General features: G+C 55.3%; 1 protein-coding gene across 1 annotated transcript; it reads right to left on the bottom strand.

Annotated features, from left to right (window-relative positions):
• Window positions 1-1,223: 1,223 nt before the first annotated feature.
• Window positions 1,224-20,416, bottom strand: WDR4 (WD repeat domain 4). Its single transcript, XM_061167510.1, has 11 exons — window positions 19,696-20,416; window positions 18,118-18,183; window positions 16,690-16,833; window positions 12,890-13,046; window positions 12,278-12,390; window positions 10,123-10,183; window positions 5,288-5,386; window positions 4,530-4,594; window positions 3,554-3,737; window positions 2,750-2,819; window positions 1,224-2,169 (listed from the first exon to the last, which is right to left on the bottom strand). Exons 1-11 carry the CDS (start codon window positions 19,920-19,922, stop codon window positions 1,973-1,975), a joined length of 1,383 nt encoding a protein of 460 aa, XP_061023493.1. The 5' UTR covers window positions 19,923-20,416; the 3' UTR covers window positions 1,224-1,972.
• Window positions 20,417-20,719: the final 303 nt, after the last annotated feature.

Genomic DNA, 20,719 nt, shown 5'->3' with positions numbered 1-20,719 from the left:
GTGTGTATGGCTCTGATAAGAACAGAAGTAACTTCACCACAGTCCCGGGAAACTCAGGTTTCCGCAGCCCCTCCCGCGCCTGCTCTGCTCTCCCGACAGGCTGCTGGCGCACCTGCGGATGTCCATCTGAGCCTCCCTGCGAGAGGCCGGGATCATACATCTCCAGGGCTGGGGCACCTGGGTTTCAGAGAGGCCCATGCCACCTATCGGGCCTCAGGGACCACAAGGAACATGGTGAAATCAACCAGCTCATTGATAACACAAATTTAACAGGGACCTTAAGGGGACAGACAACCTCTCTCTGTGAAGGGCCGGAACACACGTATTTCAGATTGTGCAGGCAAACGCCCCAACTCAGCTGCTGCAGCCCTGGAGCCGATGCTGAGCACCCCCAATTGAGCAGGTATGCTTGTGGCCCAATAAGATTTTACTGATGGACACCCATAGATTGAAACATTTTTCTTTTGATTTTTTTTTCAACCATTTAAAAACCTAACAACTACGCTTACCTCACAGACCACAGAAAACAGGGCAACGGGCAGGTTGTGGTCTGCAGGCCAGTCTGCTGGCCTCCATCTTAGACCAAGACACCAACAAGAGGGACTTCCCAGCAGCCCAGCGCTTAGGACTCTGAGCTTCACTGCTACGGCCTCGGGTTCAATCCCTGGTCGGGGAACGAAGATCCCAAAAGCGGCATGGTCAAAAATAAAGACACCACTAACAACAAACAAATTTCTCCTAAAACCAAGAATTCAGAGCATATTAGGAATGAACACTCCGTATCAGGACAAAGCCATGGCACCCCGCCACCCTTGAAGGTACCACCCTCTCTCCACCAACCGGCTACCCTGCCCAAGTCGGATGGGGGACCGGGGCAGGGGTGGGGGGCGCCATGGGTGAGTGGGGGGGGGGGGGGGGGGCGAGGCGGGGCACAGGTGTGTGTGGTGCATGCGCCACAGGGCAGGGCAGGGGCTGGCGGGGGGGGGGGGGCGGGCAGTCCCTGATGTCCCCTGTGGGAAGCAACCCTGAGAGGTTTATAAACAGTATTGTTTCCAGATCAGTGTTTAAATTAAAACAAGGCACTAAGGAACAATCTGACGCCTTCCAGGTTTTGATACACCAAACGACCTATGTCCAACGCCCATGAAACACCCCCCACACCACAAAAACGTCTTTCTTCAAACCAAAAGGTAAACATTTCAATCACAGAGAACACACTCATCATACACAGTTCTGCTCAATATATTTTGAAATCAGTTCCATGTGATGCTGCTCAATTTTCTAGAAGCTGCAGAAAAACTCATCTTTATTGATCAGGAATTAGCACACAGCAGGCTTTCCTGCTCTGCTGCAGTGCACAAAGTCCAGATCAAAATCAATCGTACATGTCACCAGTCACCTCCCTGCGGAGTGAGTGAGTGTCCAGCCGGGGCACCCCAGTTCTCACGCGTCTGTGAACAAGCCTGTCTCCACCAACGCTGGCGACAAGCTCTCCTCGCCCCACGGGGCCTGAGCATCGGGAGCCAGTACTCCCTCCTCTTGGGCTAACAGCCCATGGGGCACAGGGCCACCTGCTGGACAGCATGGCAGACCATCCAGAAGGGCAAGAGGACAACAGCGCAGGCATCCACGGTGCTGCTGGCAAGATGTCGGCCTCCAGGCTGCCGACAGAAGCCCGCTGCAGGACGAGCAGGAAGCTGCCGCCAGGCCCGCGGGCGACCACCCTCCAAGGAGAAGGGAGGCGCTGGGTGCACTTACTACTCTCGAACAGCATCTCCAGTGACGCTGACCCGTGGCACAGCTTTGGGGACAGAATGTTCTACAGCCCATGGTCCCGTCCAGCTGCCCGGCACGGCCCCAGGGGTCCGCTGAGCCGGGGTGGACCTCGCCGCCGCCCAGCCCGAGGAAGTCAGGGAGCTGCGGGTGGGAGGGGAGAGGGCAGCACTGCGCCCCCCGAGGGGCACCCCGAGCGCTAGGACGAGCAGCCCTGCGCCAACTCCCCGGGCTTCATCTTCTTGGTCGGCCCGCTGGGCCCGGGCGGCGGGGCCCCGCGCCGCTTCTTCTCCAGCTGCTGCTGCAGCCGCTCCTCCTTCTTCTTCAGGTAAGTGGTCATGTTGTCGCAGGCGGCCTTGTAGAGGCTGCTGAAGCCACTGTCCACGCCGGCACAGCCTGCGCGGGAGGGACGAAACCGGATGCCGGGGCGACACCAGGCGTGAGGATGGACGGGGACTCAGGGCTCTGCCTCTAAGGGGCACCTGGCGGACCCTCCTGTAGCAGGGAATGAACTCGTGGACCTTGGGGCCTCCTCGGGCACTGCCCGCAGAACGCCCACCTCCTGATGGCCACTCCTGGCTGCCCCAAGGACTCACTTCTCACAGGGACACGGGGTCCCGGGAGACCAGGTGCAGGGGCCGTGGCTACATCTTGTTGGCACCCAACCGGGGTGTCCTAGGGCACCCCGGAAAGGAAAGGGGAGACACGCAGCCCCCTGTCCAGCAACATGCAGGGACCTGAACCCTGCCAACCAAGTGGCCCGGAGGTTGGCCCCACTGAGGTTAACTTGAGACCAGGGCAGCGCTTCTCTAAGGGGACTGACCAGCCCTGCCTCACAGCACTCGCCTGCCCTGAAAGGGACACACACCCCACAGGCCCCACGTCCTCACCCCAAGAAGCGGACCCCTGCTGGGTACTGCGCTCTTAGACCTGCTGAACGTGACCCAGGAAAAGCAGGCCAAGGACGAGTCCTCACCTTCCAACATGGCCCAGTTCACGCGAACGTGAGCAGAGACCCTCTTCAATTCGGCACTTTCAGGAACAGACTGAGGAGATGAACAGAAAACCTTTATCAGAGAGGACAGAAACCCCCAAGCTGCCGCACAGGCATGGGACAGCCTGCCCTCCGCACCCCCAGGAGGCAGCAAGGCAGTCCACCCGGCCCGTCCGGCACAGCAGTGACCACGGCTCGTCACCCAGAGCCGGGGACGCGCGCTGCCGGCTCATCACGGGTGACGCTAAAGTGCCTGGAACCCGGCAGGCACAGGCCAGGGGCACTGGCTCACCCCTTCAGATAAAAATACCTGAATGAGCTGCTGGGCAGCCCTGAGCACTCGTCAAGGACACACAAGTGTGCAGAGAGCTCTGCGAGCGTCCCCTGCCCCTCACCATGGCACCTGGTGAGCCACAGGCCAGGCGGAAGGTGACACACAGGCCCACCCAGGCCACCTGCGAGGATGGGGCCCCTCGGCGTCCAGCAGACCCTAGGTACAAGACTGTGCTAAGGCTGCAAGTCTGAAAGGTACCCACCCAGGAGCCCCCAGCTGCAGGCTCTTTTCCTAAAGAAACATGTGACCAGGAGTCACAGGGAAAGGGTACCAACGATAGTAACAGCCCCCAAAATGCCAGTGTAGACACAGGATACTGGGGAACCCAGCAGGCACCCCAGCTCCCTGCCCCCCCGGGACACAGCCTCTGGCATGGACGTGATCAAGCTGAAAGGGGTCAGAGCCATCTCCCCTCTTCCCAGCTTGGGGCATAGCAGGTCCAGCCCCCTTACCTGCCACTGGCCGCCCACGGGCCTGTAGAACACAAGGGGGTCCTCCCGGCAGTCTTGCAGGACCCACAGCCCATGGCCCTCCTCGAAGGCAGCGTCCCACACCCGGTGCTGGAAAGTCAGCAGCTGCCTTGGAACCAGCTGTCGCTGGGCAGCATCCAGCTGGAAGATGTAGACCACGGGCAGCCTGCCAGGAGAGAGGGGACGGTGAGGACAGTACCCATGGCTCGAGGGGCACTCGGCCCACCAGCATCTCAGCTGCCACCTCATGACTCCCTGAGCCCCGAGCACCCAGCCACTCCTGCGCCCCTGCCCCCAGGAGCTGTGAGCTCACCAAGGTTTCCATCCCCAAGTCCTGGAGCAGCTAATTACACAGCCAGGACGAAACAGTGCAGAGGAGACAGCCACTCCACCCACTGAGCAGCACGTGGACCCCAGGCGGTGAGGTCAGCCCCCCACCCCCAGGCCAGGCAGCATTTGACCCTGTAATCCTGGGTCTTCCTTTCTAACGAGCTCAGATGCTGACCCCAGGGTGTTCATCAGGACAGGTGAGAATGTGGGAGGCCCCCCAACCCCCTTCCCAGCACGTGGACGATGCTCAGGAGGGCACAGCTGGGTGGTCGTGCTCCCCACGCCCACCTCGTCTGCACTGGAGCCCCCGGGGTCCCCCGTGCTGAGCTGGGCCTGACTGGGGTGGACGCTACCACAGCTGACCCTTAGCCAGGATTCCACCTGCACAAGAGGCCAGCCAGAGGCCACACACACACAGGCCAGTGAGGCCGGGGCTGCCTTCACATTGGTGGGCGAGTGAGATGCTGGCATACAGGAAGGAACTTGCTCCTGCCGCAGTAGTGGGGCTCAGAGTCAAGGTCACTGCAGGGCAAGGCTGAGCCAGAGACCCCTTTCTCGTCCCCCGGCCTCCTCCCACCCTCATGGGCCTGCAGGAACCAGGAGCAACACCATGTCCACGTGGGCTCACCCGTCACACGAGAGAGCCACGCAGTCCTCCTGGCTCCAGTAAGTGATCCTGGACACGGCGAACCTCTGGAAGGAAAAGCAGTGACATCAGCTGGCCAGGACTGGATGCCGGCTGCCCTGCTCTAACTTCGGGCATCACTGCAGGACAGACAGTCCCTGTGTGTGGTCCACCACAGCAAGAGAAGACCCTGCAGGACTCTCCAGACCCCAGAGAGGGCACGGTTCACAGGCTGCTCTGACACACGGGCCTCACGGAGCCTGGGCAGCATCTCTAAGGTCAACGGAATTGGTCAAAAGGAAGGCAGAGAGCACAAGGGGAAGAAAAGAGGGGGTGTAACCACGGACAGCGTGTACGTGAGCATCCACAGGTCCTGGCAGAGGACGCACCTGGGGTCAGAGCCAGGAGGAGCGGAGGGGACGTGGCGGGGCCACACAGCTCTCAGAGCAGGCTGGGGGGCGGCCCCGGGCTTGTGCAGGTGCAGCCAGGCCCAGCATCAGGAACCGCTCGCTCTGGTCCCCTCTGTGCCCTGCCTCTCCTCACCATCCAGGGGCGTCAGGAGGTTGAGGAGGGCACGGATGTGAAGGAGGCAGCAGAACACACAGGCCTCTGTTTGCCACGGCTCCAACGGGGGCACCGTGGCGGCAGAAACCCAAGGGGGAGTCTGCACTGACAGCAGGAAAACTTCTCCAACGTAAAGGGAAGTTTTTCCACAGGATCCCAGCAGCTGGAGAGGCTCCGAGACAAACGTGTGGGCTTACCTTGTCACTCCAGGGCTCCGCGGGCTCCTGCAGGCTAGTCAGGGGACAACAGTATAACTCGCGGCCACTCCGGTACTCCCAGAGCCTCAGGGTGCGGTCCTGCAGACACCAGGGACGGTTAGCGCCCAGTGGGGCATCCAGGCTTCACCAGGTCATGGGGACGATAACTCGGCCAGTGCACTGCCCCCCCCACCCAGCTAAACGCTCTTTGCTTAGGGACAACTGTACAAAGCATCTCACAGACCAATAAGAACACACAGGGGACCCCACTCAGCTCAACGGACAAGGACACAAGACACCCTGTTGTGCTGGGGGTCAAAGACGAGGCCTGCTGCGCACAGGCTGGGACTGCAGTGCACACACATGCATGCACACACGTGTGCACACACACGGATGAGCATGCATCCGCACAGGGAGAAATACGTGAGGCTCATGAGCACTGAGAACTGTCCACATCACTGCTCGGGAATGGGTGCAAAGAGAACGTCCACTTGTTACCCATGAGACTATCAACTGGTACAGCCTGATGTGAGCTCCAAAAATAACATAAATGCAAAAAAAGGGTTTGCCAGGAACAAGACAAGCGTGCCCATTTCTAGTCACCATAGTACTGGAAGCCCTAGTCAGAACAATCAGACAAGGGAAAAAAAAGGAATCCAACTGGAAAGGAAGAAGTAAAACTGCTACTGCTTGCAGATGATGTGGTTTTATTTACAGAAAACCCTAAAGACATCAGCAAAAAACTACCAGAAATAATAAACGAATAATTTCAGGGTACAAAATCAATGCTCAAAACTCTGTTCAGTTTCTATACACAACCCCACACATAATTGCATCAAGAATAAAACACCCAGGAATAAATTTAACCAGGGAGGTATAAGGCCTATACTCAGAAAAGTATAAGACATTGTTGAAAGAAACCAAAGACATGAACAAATGCAAAGATATTTGTGCTCATGGACTGGAAGAGTTAACATTGTTAAAATGCCCATCATTAACTAAAACAACTGAAGATTTAATCCAACCCCTATCAAAATTCCAATGACATTTTCCACAGACATTAAACAACAACCAAAAAAAATCCTAAACTGTATATGAAAACCACAAAAGACCTGAAGAGCCAAAGTAATCTTGAGGAAGAATAATAAAAGGGAAGGGTGTCACACTCCCTTCACACACTGATTTTAAGCTATACTGTAAAACTACAATAATCAAAACAGTATGCTAATAGCAGAAAAGCAGGCACACAGATCAATGGGACAAAACTGAAAGCCCAGAAACAAACCCAGGCACATATGAACAATTTACAATAGAGGAACAAAGAACATACAACAGAGAAAGGACAGTCTCTTCAATAAACAGTGTGGAGAAAACAGTCATGTGCAAAAGGATAAAACTGAACCACAGTCTCACACCATGCAGAAAAATGAACTTAAAATGGATTAAAGACCAATGTAAGACCTGAAGCTGTAAGAAGAAAACACAGGCGTTATGCTGACACTGGTCTTGCAAGATCTCTCCAAATAAAATTCCTCAGGATAAGGAAATAAAAGCAAAAATAAATGAAACTACATCAAAAAAGCTTCTGCACAGCAAAAGAAATGACCAACAGAACCACCACCAAACAAATGGGAGAAGATATTTGCAAATCATTCATCTGATAAGTGGTTAATGTCCAAAGTAGACAAGGAACTCATACAACTCAACAACCACCACTTTTCAACCTTTAAAGATGGGAAGAGGGTACGAACAGACATTTTTCTAAAAAAGACATACGGATGGCCAACATGCACAGGAAAAAGACATCCAACATCCCCAATCATAAGGGAAATGCAGATCAAAACCACAGCACCCCATGTGAGTCATGGGGTGAGACAGCACCCCACATCTCCCAAGGGCTGCTGTCGAAAAGACAACAAATGTCAAATGTTGGTGAAGACGTAGAGAGAAGGGACCCGATGGCGGGAATGTAAATTGGTGCAGCCACTGTGGGAAACACTATGGAGGTCTCTCAAGAAATCAGAGCTACCAAATGATCCAGCGATTTCACTCCTGAGGAGAAAACAAAAACCCTACTTTGAAAAGATATATGCACCCTTATGTTCACTGCTGCATTATTTACAATAGCCAAGATACAGAAGCTAAGAGCCCATCAACAGATGAAAGTGGTACACACGCACGCGCGTGCCCAACCATAAAAAAGGAATTAAATCTCGCCATTTGCAACAGAACCATTGACAGACCTAGAGGGTATCATGTCAAGTAAAATCAGTCTGGTGGAGAAAGACAAATGCCATATGATTTCACTCATTAAGTGGGATATAAAAAATAAGCCAAACACACACACACACACACACACGGATACAAAGAACAGAGTCATGGTGACCAGGTGGGAAGGCAAGATGAGTGAAGGGGGTCCACTGGACTGGACTGCGATGCCTGGAAACTAAACTGCTGGTGTGAGCACGCTGCAGAGTGCGCAGAAGTCAAAACAGAACGTTGTGCATGTGAAACTTAGGTGTTATAAACCGTTACCTCAGTAAAGTGAAAAAGAGAGGGTAATGTTAAGAAATATCTGCTACAACACTCATCACAAGATGGCAGGACACAGCATGAGACATCTACAGAGAAGGGTCAGACAGGGAGTGAGATGGAGCCGGGTGCACGCTGGCATCTGATGAGGCCTGGTGCCCAACTCTGACACCCGGGCACCAGACTTTGAGGAAACTCGAAAAATGAGCAACACACCGGTGGGGGGTTGGGGGACACACACAGGAAAACCTCTTAAAAACCCCACACGTCACACCACCTCAGGGAGTGCAAAGGTCTGCACACAGGATGCAAGAACAGGGCTGTGAAGAAAGAATGTTCCAAGGACAAGGGCAGAAACTAACATTCCTGCAGGAAGACAGAGTAGAACAGGGAGCAGGAACTCAAGAAAAGAAACGTAAAAGGAAAGAGAATGAGACGACAGGGCCAGTGCCCGCCTGATACAGTTTCCAGGAAAAGTGGGGTGAGGGCAGCTTCAGAGGCAGGAACCCAAAACCCCCAGGTGTAGACTTGAGGTTCAGAAAGAAAGAGTCACAGACTGTGAGCGATTTTCAGGGGCCCCTGTGAGCCCCCCTCACCCCGCCCCTTCGTTCTTCACACTATGGGGTGAGAAGGCCCCCAAACACGTCCAAAGAGAAGGGTGATCAGACCCCACACAGGGGACCCAGACTCAACGGCCTCGGACTAGAAAACCAAGCGAACTGAACACCAGAGAGAAAACCCTGGAGCTCGACCACCTGACCTGCAGGGAAACACTGGACGGAGCCCACCCACCTGCCCGACCACCGAAAGCTGGGGCAGGCAGAGGGCAGCTCCCGCGAGCTGGGCCCCCGAATCCCCGCGCCTTCAGAAGCCTGCCCCACGACGTGCGCCCTCAAACGGGGGCTGTCTGCGCTTGTCACCTGTGCGGCCTGGAAGCACCGGCCGAAAGGACACAGCCGAGGTCCCCGGGGGCTGGCCTCGGCTGGGGAAGGGCGGGCAGTGTTGGTTTCCATTCTAAGCCTGAGAGCAGTGGCTGGCTTTTCACATAAACACACAAACTGCAGTTCACAGCATGCAGGGCACACACCACACATACCATGCCTGGGCCGGGGTGGCCGGTGAGGAGGTGGGGCAGCCCCCAGGACGTGACGGGGGGCGGGCAGGCCCCAGGACGTGACGGGGGGCGGTAGGCCCCCAGGATATGTGGCAGGAGGCGGGGGCAGGCCCCCAGCACGTGACGAGGGGCGGGCAGGCCCCCAGGACGTGGGACAGGCCCCCAGGATGGCCAGTGCCAGAACTCCTGCGTTTCTTTGAAAAGGAGTAGAAGCACGATGCTGGACGTGGTAAAGCTGAGCAACCAGACCAATGGTGGTCAGTACACTTCTCTGTGCCCGTGAGTACTTTCTTTTATTGTAAGAGGCTTACAACAAAACCCACAGAAGCTGGCTGCCACCGTGAACTCCAGCACGTTTATTTTCCTCTTTTCTCTCACAGGACCATGCATAGCTTTCCAGAACAGGACGAGAGAAGAGAAAAGTAAAGGCCCAAGAGAAACCACGTGTGGAGAAGGTTAACAGGATGCGGTCGCCACCCGGAAGGCCTGCCCGTCAGGGGTCCACGAGGCCCCCCCAGTCCTCCCCAGACCCCCGAGTTGCAGAAAAAGCTAAAGGGGTGGAGAGACAAAGGTGAAAGGCTGTGGGCAGAGCTTCTGAAGAGAAGCAAGAGAAAGCAAGACTCAGACCCTGTTAGTAACGCAGACCTGCACGTCAGCCAAGTGCTGCTTAATCATCCCGAGAGGAAGGTGCCCCCAGTCACCCAGCTGTTAAGGCTTCGGGCCCGGCTCCTGGGACCGGGCAGCCGTCCTCACTGACCACCCTTCCTCCACGGCCAAGTGCACGGCCTTCTCCACACGCTCACACGCGACAGAAGGGTCACGGAGAAGAGCCGAGCGCATTGGCACCGGGACAGGACCAGGTCCTCCTAGGATTCAGAAAGGACCGTCTACCAGACTCTTTACTGAGATCACGATGCTGTAAGGACCGCTCAGCCCAGAATCCACGCACTGCCGTTCCAGCGCAGCACACACACACATGCACGCGCGCACAAAGCCTGAAGCAGGGCGCGAGCCAGTCAGCTCGACAGGGAGCCAGAAGCACCACCGAGTGGACAGCCACTCAACAAAGGCACAAGCCGACCTCACACCACAGCTGGGCGCCGAAGACAGGCTGCTCACAGTGGGCCCACCCCACGCGGGGTATCCATGCCCCCCCACCAGGGGTGCACGGGGGGAGCAGAGTACTCACCCCGGAGGACGACAAGAGCAGCTCGGGGTGGTTGGGCACCACGAAGATGCGGCTCACGAACCTGCAGGGGAGAAGCAGAGGGTGAGCTGGGCTGCTGTGACTCCGTCCGGCCTGTATCCTCGACCCAGACCCCAGGAGAAACCACGAGGAGCAACAGGACTGTGTGCGGAGCACACGATGTCACTCCAGTCGCGCTTCCCAGGAAGGCCTCAGAGGGCCCGCCCTGCTCGGAAGCTGCCCCAGGGTACACACTTCAGTGGGTCTGAGACGCCAGGGTGACATGCCAGCAGGGCGGAGGGGGAGCGGTACCACTGACCACCAGCCAGTCGCACCCACTGCGCCGCACCCAAGCAGCCCAGCCCCCCAGACTGGCCCCCACCAGAGCTGCCTGCTGCATTCCCATCTCTAACGTCATCTAGCACTCGGGTGCCCGGGGAGCCCCAGACAAGGAGGGACCTCCACAGCTCCCTACATCCACCAGTCCCCCTCCCAGCCACCTGGAGCCTCACCCTGGCCTGGGCCAGTCCTGCTCCCCAGGACTGCGATCCCGAAAGGCCCTCCAAAAGGAACAAAAGTACATGCTGAACTTGGCCTGTGTTTATCGCAGCAGCGTGACTGTGACAGCGGGTATGGGCCGCCTCAACATCTCAACAGTAAACGGACGGAAACTGCAGTTTCCAGGGCCTTAACCAAGAGCGACAACTGGTCATTTGCTCACTGAAACACCCACTGAGCACCTACTGCATGCCAGGCACCATGCCAAGGGCTGCAAACAGCAAGGAGCAAACCTGACGGAAACCCCGCCCCCAGGAGGCAGGGGAGAGACAGGCCCAGGCCATAAGGAGCCCCTGGGTGTCGGCACAGGCTCGGAACGGCCCATCCAGCCCCAGCGCGAGCCACCAAGGGCAGCTTACCTTTGCCGGTAACCACACCAATAGACAGACTCAGGTAAGATTATTCTAACACTAGGTTTTTGCCTTAACTCAACATTCTCAAAGTGTTACCATCTCAACCTGCATCAATGTAACAAATGAATGACAAGCTGTTTTTACACTGCTTTTTCATACTGCCTTTGGAATCCACGTTCACACCAACGGCACACCTCACTTCACACCTGGGTGGCTCATGGCTCTGAACCTGACAGCAAAGGCTGAGAAGAAAGAACAGCGGGGTGGGGGCGGGCATTCTCCAGGGGGGTCCTGAGAGAGCAGAGGAAAGAAGGAGGGGCTGAGCCACAGGAAGAACATGCCCAGAGGTGAGAAGCGCAAGGATAAAGGCCCTAAGGCAGAGTGTGCCCACTGGGGCAGGCGGGGCACAGCAGAGACTGGGGGCAGGGGAGGGGAGTGGGGGTGGCGGGTCATAGGAGTGACTCCGCTCTGAGGATGACTACAGAATACACTCACAAACCCAGCAAGCAGCGACCTTCTTCAAGGTCAACATTTACGTTCCATTAAAAACCAAGGAAACAGGAACGAGCTCAGAACTGAACTACCCCACCAGTCCCTCCTCCACCTCGTTACACCACTTGAGCCAATTCTACTGCTATTCCTGCCCGCAGACCCTCATCAGCCATTTGCCTGAGACGATCGACAGTCTGCAGACACACCTCCCTCAGGTTAACATCAAAGTCCACTCACTGAACGAGCGCTTGGGGGTGTAAAGACAGCTGCCTGGACGATGGAAATGACCAACGCGTGTTCCTCATCCCCTGATACCCACCCCCACTGACCATGGACCACTGCCTGGTGCTGCCGGGCCATCGACCCTGAGGAAGGATGTGCCTTCCAGAAACAAGCCCTGAGCCGTGTGGAAACCATGGGTGACCCTAACTGACCAGAGTGGCTGTCAGGGGAAGGGCCTCCTGCAGGCGGCAAGGTCAGACAGCCTGCAGTGATGGCGAGCTGGGGATCGAGACCTGGATGCTGCAGAGAAAACCTGGATGCTACCCAGAACACCTCCGGCAAATAGGTTCTGAACGGGAAAGGAGGTTCTGAAAGTTCCAGAGGCCCTGGTACTGGGGGTGAGCTGGACTAGGGTCTCGTCAGGAGGCAGGCCAGGCGCTAAGGCCAGTCGCCTCCTCCCGGGGCAGGAGCCTCCGCAGCTGAGAGCCAGAGCCTCCCTCTGTGGGGGGCAGGGAGCTGGGTGGGGGACTCACTCGGTGTGGCCCAGGCAGAAGGACTCGATGCTGTGCGGAGCTGCGGCCCAGCTCACCCGGATCTTCTCGTCCCGGTCAGCGGTGAGGACAAAGCGGTCGTCAGGACTCACGGCCTGTGCACGAGGTGAGAGGGGCAGGCCCGGTGGTCAGCATGCTGGCTCCCGCCCCACTTTCCCGGGCCTCAGCTCAGGTGTCCCCCAAGGGCCTCGGCTGTATCTGGATGCCCGGCCTTGCCCACTCCCGTCTTCCCACCTGGTCACTTTTCTCTCCTTCGTGTGTCCCCATATCTAGCCACTCACCAGGTCCGACCCCTTACTTCCCTACAGGGCCCCACACCAGCCCAGCCACCACCCCGCTGCAGCCCAGGCCTCATGGGCCTCTCAGTGCCTGGGGGCCAGACATCTGCTCTTCCCAAACCCCTCCTCCTCGACTAGACCACCCAGCCACCCCCTAACTCGACTGCCCTCCTTCACCCCGCTTCACCTTCCAAAACCTCGCCCCCGCAGCCCCTACCCCTAGGTCGGCAGGGCTGCCCCTGCCACGGCAGAGCCCACGCCCGCCCGCTCCTCACCCTGATCCCGACTGTAGCCAGTGAACCCACTGCCCACGCACCACATCCAGCAGCATCGACAGGTGTCCAAGTTCAAGCCTGCCGCCCCCGTGTGGCTCCAGCACGGAGAAGGAATACACATCGCCAGACTTGTCCGCCACCAGGATCCTCTCCTCAGAGGCCGTGAAGGTCAGGGCCGTGCACCTCCTCACCACGGTCCTACAAGGCCAGAGACGCCCGCGGTCGGCCTACAGGGGTCGGCACCAGGGCCGCCGCTGACCTGCAAGCCACCTGACCGGCGGCTCCTGCCACGTGGCAGTTACCAAAAACGCTGCCAAAAACACACAGCGACTGTGAGGATGGAGACAGAGCCAGTGCCTTGAACAAATCTACTTTTATGATGCTGTTTCTGCTCAAAATGTACTAATGGTAAGGTCTGGGTGGTGAGTATCTAAGTGTCTAACCCTCTCAACTGGCCTTGTGTTTAAAGACTGTCCTGATAGAACGCGCCCTGGCCTCTCTGTACATGTGGGAGATGACAAGCCCAGTTTCCTAAACACTAAACGTGCTCTGGGCCGCAATCCAAACCACAAAGGATGCCCCTGCCCTCTGGCTTCCCACCCACCCACTGCAGGCGTTGCCGTCTGGGCCAGGATCCTACAAGCACTGCTTGTGCCTAGCACCTGAGGACAGGAGGGTCCAACACCAAGAGCTGGTTGGGGGGGAACCGCCACCAGCGACCCTCCACTGGGGGCGCATCACAGGCCCAAACCCCTGATCCATGAGAGTCATGAGATGTGTCATGTCCACGAGCCACAAGGAGCAAAACTAGGGCTGTGCCGACACAGGCCGACCACCCACTGCGCGTCCTGGGCCGGGGCTCATGGTATTTCTTCCTGGTGTCATTTTCCATTGTCTCCACTGAGAGGTATCTTACATTAGACAGGAGCCATGCCACCACTTCACGCACAAACACCTGCCATCTATCTACATATGAGGCTTCATCGCAGAAGAGCCGGCCCCGGCTCTGTCATCACCGAGGGCTGGCAGGGACCCGCTGTTCCTGTAAAGAGCTGACATCCGGGCTTCCCTGGTGGTCCGATGGTTAAGAATCTGCCTTGCAACCCCAGGGACATGGGTTCCATCCCTGGTCCAGGAAGATCCCACATGTCTCAGAGCAACTGAGCCTGAGCACCACCTATTGCTGAAGCCCGTGCCTCTGGAGCTCATGCTCTGCAACAAGAAAAGACTGCAGTGACAGACTCACGCACTGCAAGTAAAGTAGCCCCCGCGCAACAGAACTAGAGAAAGCATGTGTGCAACAATGAAGACCCAGCACAGCCAAATAAATTTTTTATTTTTTTAAGTAAAAGAAAAACAACTGGCATCTATCCTGGCTCACAGCAGCCAGGACACCAAGTGTCAGCTTGAGACAGAAACTGAAGCTTAAAGGAACTACATTCCCCCCACAGGGACCATCAGACCCCTGCCCGCCTCTTGGGAGAAGGATGAGGGGACCGAGAGTTGAGCGGGAGGCCCCACCTGGCCCAGGGGTACTGCCAGGGGCTCGGCAGCCACTGGACCATCTCCGCCCCTCGGTGCCAGTGCAGCCCTGTGAGGCCCTGCAAGGCAGCATAATGTGATAAACTCAGGGAAAACAATGACAGAAAAAGGTAATTAGACTCCAGGCAGGATTAGTCAGAATCCGCAGAGCTGATAAGCAGCTTCAAGGAGCCCAGGCACAGCCCCGGCTGTGCACAGCACCCTAGGACCAGGACAGCCTCCAGCAGCAACGGGCTTGGGTCCCAAGAAGCTCGTCTGCCCGGGGAGGACGTGACCCCTCCAAAGCTGGTCCACTCCCCATGGCAGCCCCACATCTGCGGGACGCCATACCTCCTCCGGGCCCTTCGCCAGCCAGGGGCTTCCAGCTTTTCAGGCTAAACGCATCCTGACACCAATTCCAGGATGCAACTGAGCTGCACGGAGGGGGTTTGGAAATTAAGGTTCAAGGGCGTCGGCTCGCAGGTGGGGGACAGGTCATCAGACAGGACTGTCAGGCAGGCTGGCCATGCCACCCCAACAGAAGGAATCTTGGGGGCACCAATTTTCAGCCTCTGCAGGGACTGCAGTCCCAGCACTTTTCCTGCCTCCACAGAGTCACTGGGTTTACGGCCCAGGACCCTCTTCTCAGGCCACCCCCCAGGCAACCTGAGCCCCTCTTCCTTGTCAGGGCCAGAGAAAGGGCCCACTGGAGCCAGCTTTGAGCTGCAAAGGGGTCCCACTCAAGGCCCCGGCTGGTCAAACGTGGATGAACTGGATGTCAAGACGTACCAAGGGTGGGTGTTGTTCTGAGGGGGCCCATCAGATCCCAAAGGGGCTGTGCCCCAAAGGTAAAGCGCCCCCTCCAGGATGATGTCTGCTGTCCTTGCCTCGGTGATAAAACTAACCCTGCTCCCCTTCTCCAAAAGCTTCCTAACAGAGGGAAGGTGCTGAGTTCCAAGGAAATGCATGGGAAGAGCTGAAGTTCACACTGATCCCGCCCCTTACCCAGCAATCAATAGGACAGAGGCCCTGGAGTTTGTAATCTGGTTCCTTAACATCAAAAAATTACATCACCTGTCTTCTAAACCACCTACTGCAAGCACCTCCTACACAAAGTTACTCTGCTGATATCAACTTAAAAGCCAGAAGCAAACATACAAAAAAAAGCACCAGGTACCTAGACCACTAAAGTCTATATCCCACGTTATTCAGATCTCCTATGGAGAGAACCCGCGACATGGGACCTTCCCCTCAGCCCACACCCTTGGGGACAGACCCGGGCGTTCACAGGGACCAAGAACACCTGCCCTGCCCTGGGTTCAAGGAGTCTCACCTAAACTCCCTCATTAACAAGGCCACACATACCCCTCCTTCCTCCCTCCTCAGACTCTTGTAGAACAGCCAGGGCACCCAAGAGCCCCGGATGCTCACCCTCTCGAGGGGTAGGAGCTCCAGTATCAGGACCTAGGACTGTGGCAGGTTGCGTGGACGCTCCTGTACCCATGTCCAGAGTTGCTACCCACGGACGCACACAGAAGGGACAATTCCCTCATGCGTTCGCCTTCTAGCAAGTCCAGAACTGCTGCCTACAGAGCAAGTGCAAGCTCACCTCCAACTTGCACTCAAGCAGCAGGCCCTGCGCGTGGCCCCACACCTCCCCAAGTGGTCAGTGTTCCAACGAGGGACCCAAGGGTCAAGAGCCCGAACAGTGGGCACAGCCCCTGTGGTGAAGACTCTCCCTCCTCCATAGAGAGGCCGGGCCTATGGCCTCACGGCCTCAGAGAAGGTGATCTCTAGGGGGACTCCAAGTTCCAGGGGCAGAAACAGATGGTGAGGAAACTGCTGCCAGGGAAAGGCAGGTGACATCCTCTCCCATAAACGCGGAGCCCTAGCCTTTCAGATACTCAAGTGAGTGCACCGTCTTAAAAAACTCACCAAGTTAACACTGTGGCCCAGGTGCCTTACCTTACACAAAGCCCCCAACACTCTCAGGGGCTGGAGAAACAACACTGTTTGGAAGCAGGATGGCCTGGTGGCCAGGAGCACAAACTCTGTAGTTAGAGACCAGGACAGGGCCCAGCTGAGCTGAGTGACTGCTGGCCAGGGAGGGCGGGTGAGAACAATGCCCCCACCCCACTCACCGGCCTGCTATGAGACTTAAATCTGCTAATACCAGCCCAGCACTCAAAACAGCGCCTGCCACAGGGCTGGTACCACGTGTTAACTACTGACACTATGGCTACTATCACGACTGTTACTGGCATGCAAGTGTAAGTTGTGCGTTCAACATCGTTAACAGTTCAACATTAGCATTTCATACCTGACACTCAGACATTGCCATGGGTTTGTACGGAAAAGAATCAGACGCTTACTGTCATCAGTTAAAACAAAATAGCTGCCAGACTTGGAGAAGGTGGACGCCAGAACGGTGTCACTCCCCTGATCCACGGGCTGTCCGTCCTCCCTGAGAAAGACAGGAGACAGGTCAGGCCTTACCTGAGCAACTGAAGCTGTGTCATTCAGGCTGGTCCTGTGTGATTATAATGTGATCAGATGTAGGAAGTGCAATGAGGTTCAGGTAGTCAGGATACAAGAAATATTGAGGAACATGGAGAAGATCAAGACCACTCTAATTTTAAGGAGTAGAGCTAATACAGAAAAGTCTCTCAGCATACATGCCAGAATCCCAAGGGCTGAGCTGGAAAGACCCTCGGAGATCCTATGGACCATTCCCTCAAGGACATGAACTGATCCACAACTAGAGGCAGGGATCAAATCATATTTTTTTTTTAAAAAGGGGGTCCCAAGTCCAATTCTTCTAAAGAAAACCACCATACAGAATGACAAAACAAACCGATGGTTACCAGAAGAGAAAAGGAGTGAGAAAGGGATATACTGGGAGATTGCGACTGACATATATACACTGCTGCTGCTGCTGCTGCTAAGTCGCTTCAGTCGTGGCCGACTCTGTGTGACCCCATAGACGGCAGCCCACCAGGCTCCACCGTCCCTGGGATTCTCCAGGCAAGAACCCTGGAGTGGGTTGCCATTTCCTTCTCCAATGCATGACAGTGAAAAGTGAAAGTGAAGTCACTCAGTCCTATCTGACTCTTCCGACACCATGGACTGCAGCCTACCAGGCTCCTCAGTCCATGGGATTTTCCAGGCAAGAGTACTGGAGTCAGTTGCCATTTCCTTCTCTGGACATATATACACTACTATACATAAAACAGATAACTAATAAGGACCTACTATATAGCATAGGGAACTCTACTCAATACTCTGTGATGACCTATACGGGAAAAGAATCTAAAAACGAGTGGATATATACATATACATATATGCGCATAACTGATTCACTTTGTTGTACACCCGAAACACAACGTTATAAATCAACTATACTCCAATAAAATAATTTGTTTAAAGACCATACTTTTCTTTTTTCAATTAGCTAATTTCATACACCTGCTTTCAATGTACTTGAAATTGCCTGTTATTTCAAAGCACCAATAAAATAGTTAACTACTGACAAACTAATTTAAAGTATTTTTAAAAGTTCTCATATCCCTAATGCCTAGTTTGAAAGTCAATAGCACATTTCTCTCTGGAGGTGGTCTCTGGTTTATCCACACAGTTGGAAAACAGAAATGAAGAATTCAGCAAATAAAACAACAATTTACTTCTTAGACTAAACAGTCCCATTACTGAAACTATCAGTGAGCCAGAAGAGGCTTCTGCACCATCTCACCCTTTATGTTCTTGTAACTTCTTTTCTGCAGCACTGCAATCATACATGAAGAGGCTGTCGTCATCACTAAAGAAAAATAACAGCAATATTTTAAATGAAGCACTTTGTTCATTACAATGTTCACTTTTTAAAAAAAAAACCTGGATCAAAAAAATATTTGCATCCTCAGTAAGGATTTTCTCCACAAGAATTTGTCTCCATAAGATATTTCAGGGAACAGCTAAGGAGCTTTAATTTGCTGAACCTATTTGTATCTGCCATACATACCTGCCATTCTGTGCATAAAAATCAGTTAAGTGAAATAAATGAGGACCAAAACTCAACAGGAATATACCATTCTTTAACAACTAGAAAATCAGCACAAGATGACTATGTGACTCAGTTTTCATTTAGCCTTATGCACCCAAGTTTAAAACTTGGGGTAATTGTTTAGAAAAGCTCCAGTGCCTGCCAAGCGCTTACCAGTATAGAAGCCACCCACTTTCCCTACCAGGCCCTAAGCAGCACCCCCACCCCACCCCACCGCTCTAATTCGCAGCCTTTAAAGTGACTGTAGCTAAACTCTTTTCATATGGAGCACTGCCGTGTAGGATGAGCAGCAGCCCTCCAAGTCAGAAACCTTGCCAGCCAGCCACTAGGTTTCCTCAAAAGGTGTGAACTGAATCAACCAGATGGAGTCTAATTTTCTCATCTCCCACTGTGGCATGTGCTACGGCTCTAAAATAAAATAACCTGGGACAGACAACAGGTTTGTGAATAAATTTGTGAAATCTAGACTTAACATCTCATTGAATCTCTGAAACCAAACTCTGAACAAAGAACACTGCGCACATTTACATTTAACAGACACACTGTATGTTTCAAGTTTGGGAGAATCAAAACTACCCTGAGAAAGGAAATACGGGGCCGAAACTGGCCACTGCTAATATTCAAGAGGTTCCTGGATCAAGGCTAGTCGACCAACAAACATAAAAATTCCGGGAACGATAAGGGGCGTGAAATTAGAGAAAGCAAAAGGACGACCTTATAAAGGGCCACTAGGGAGAAAGCGGCTGTGGTTCTGGGGTTAACCTCCAGCAAGGAAGTGTCAGGTAAGACCCTCGCCCCGAAGGGCAAGCAAAGCGGGGTCAAGGGATATGGGCGGGGATGAGGAAGCAGGCAGCGATGCAGAGAGAGGGAAGCGAGTGCAGAGAGCGCGAAGAACGTGGTCCCCGGGAGTAAACCCCTCTCCCCAAAAGAGGCCAAGAGCTGTCTTCCTCCCACGCCCCAGAGATGTGCGTCCCCCGGACCCCACAGAGCCCGGAAATGTCTGGAGCGGAACCGGCAAAGAATGCCGCAGGCCCGCCGCTGAGGGCGCGGGGCCCTGGGTAGGTCTTGGGAGAAGGACAGGGAGAGCGGACATTCCGAGGCGCAGGCACGCAGCCGGGCTCAAGCGGCACCGGAGAGCTCACAGGCAGCAGCGGGGCTCCCTAGGGTCACTCCAAGGCAGGTGCAGCCCCAGCGGGGCGGGAGAACCGGAATCTCAAGACCCTGGCGCACGACCGCAACCTGGGCTTCTGCTCCAGAACGACCCCTCACCTGCTCGAAGTGGAGGTAGCCAGAAACCGGCTGCCGCCCCGCACCACCAGCGCATGCCCGCACAGCGCCAACCCCGCAGAACTCGCCATGTGCCCGCCCAACGCGCCTCCACCCACGTGCGCCGTCAAGCGCCTCTTCCGGCCGGCGCTAGAGAGTGACGTCATCCGTAGACTCCGGGAGGTGACGTCATCCGGACTCGCTCCCGCGCGCGAGCCGGCGGCGGGCATGCGCAGGAGGTGTTCTCTCCCTTTTTTCGGCAATCAGGCGTTCGCGCCGTTTAGGGTCGGTTGCTGATCAGTTTTGTTCGGAGGGAATCCGCTTGCTTGTTTAGTGTTCGTTTCTTCCTCCAGAATGCATAGAGCTAGTTCTGGATCTTTCTCGCTCTGTGGCTAGGCGACTTGGCCGGTCTGGTACCTACTTGGTCCTTTAAGAGCTGAGAGGGTTTGAGTTCGCATCTAGGTCCCGAACGTGGTGTCTGAGGAGGGCGTAGAGCTGAAGCCGCCGGATGGGAGCTGAGGCAGACACACCCGAAGAGCAAAACTGCTGAACTACTGTTTTTCAGCACAGGATAAGGGCTCTTTTCCAGTGTTCTTAATGCTTACGGCGTGGCAACACCAGCACCAGTTTGCTGGACGCTTTCTTGGGATTCTCCACCCCCATCTTCCACATTGGTCATCTGATCGCGGAAATCCTCCTGGACGCCCCTTCTTCCCGTGTCCATGGCCTCCGCCGCGCCACACACCAGGGCAACCCCTCTGCTCTCTGTTCTCACGTCCGCGCTTGTCCCCACCCCCACCCCCGCGGATCCACGTTGCGTGCTAAAGCCAGAGAGACGTTTCAGAGCACAGTTCCAATCACCTCATCCTCCTGCTTAAAATCAACAAGTGGCTCCTCATTGTTCTCGGTACAGAAAACAAATCCTGATCTTGCTCTATGAGACTGCATGTTGTCTGGCTCCTGCCTACCCTGGAGACTCATTCCCTTCCAGGTCTGCTTCATTCTTAGTGCTCTAGACATGACTATG

This window comes from Dama dama, chromosome 19 (genome assembly GCF_033118175.1).
Source record: "Dama dama isolate Ldn47 chromosome 19, ASM3311817v1, whole genome shotgun sequence".
Taxonomy (NCBI): Eukaryota; Metazoa; Chordata; class Mammalia; order Artiodactyla; family Cervidae; genus Dama; species Dama dama.
This window is presented reverse-complemented; position numbering and strand designations above follow the sequence as displayed.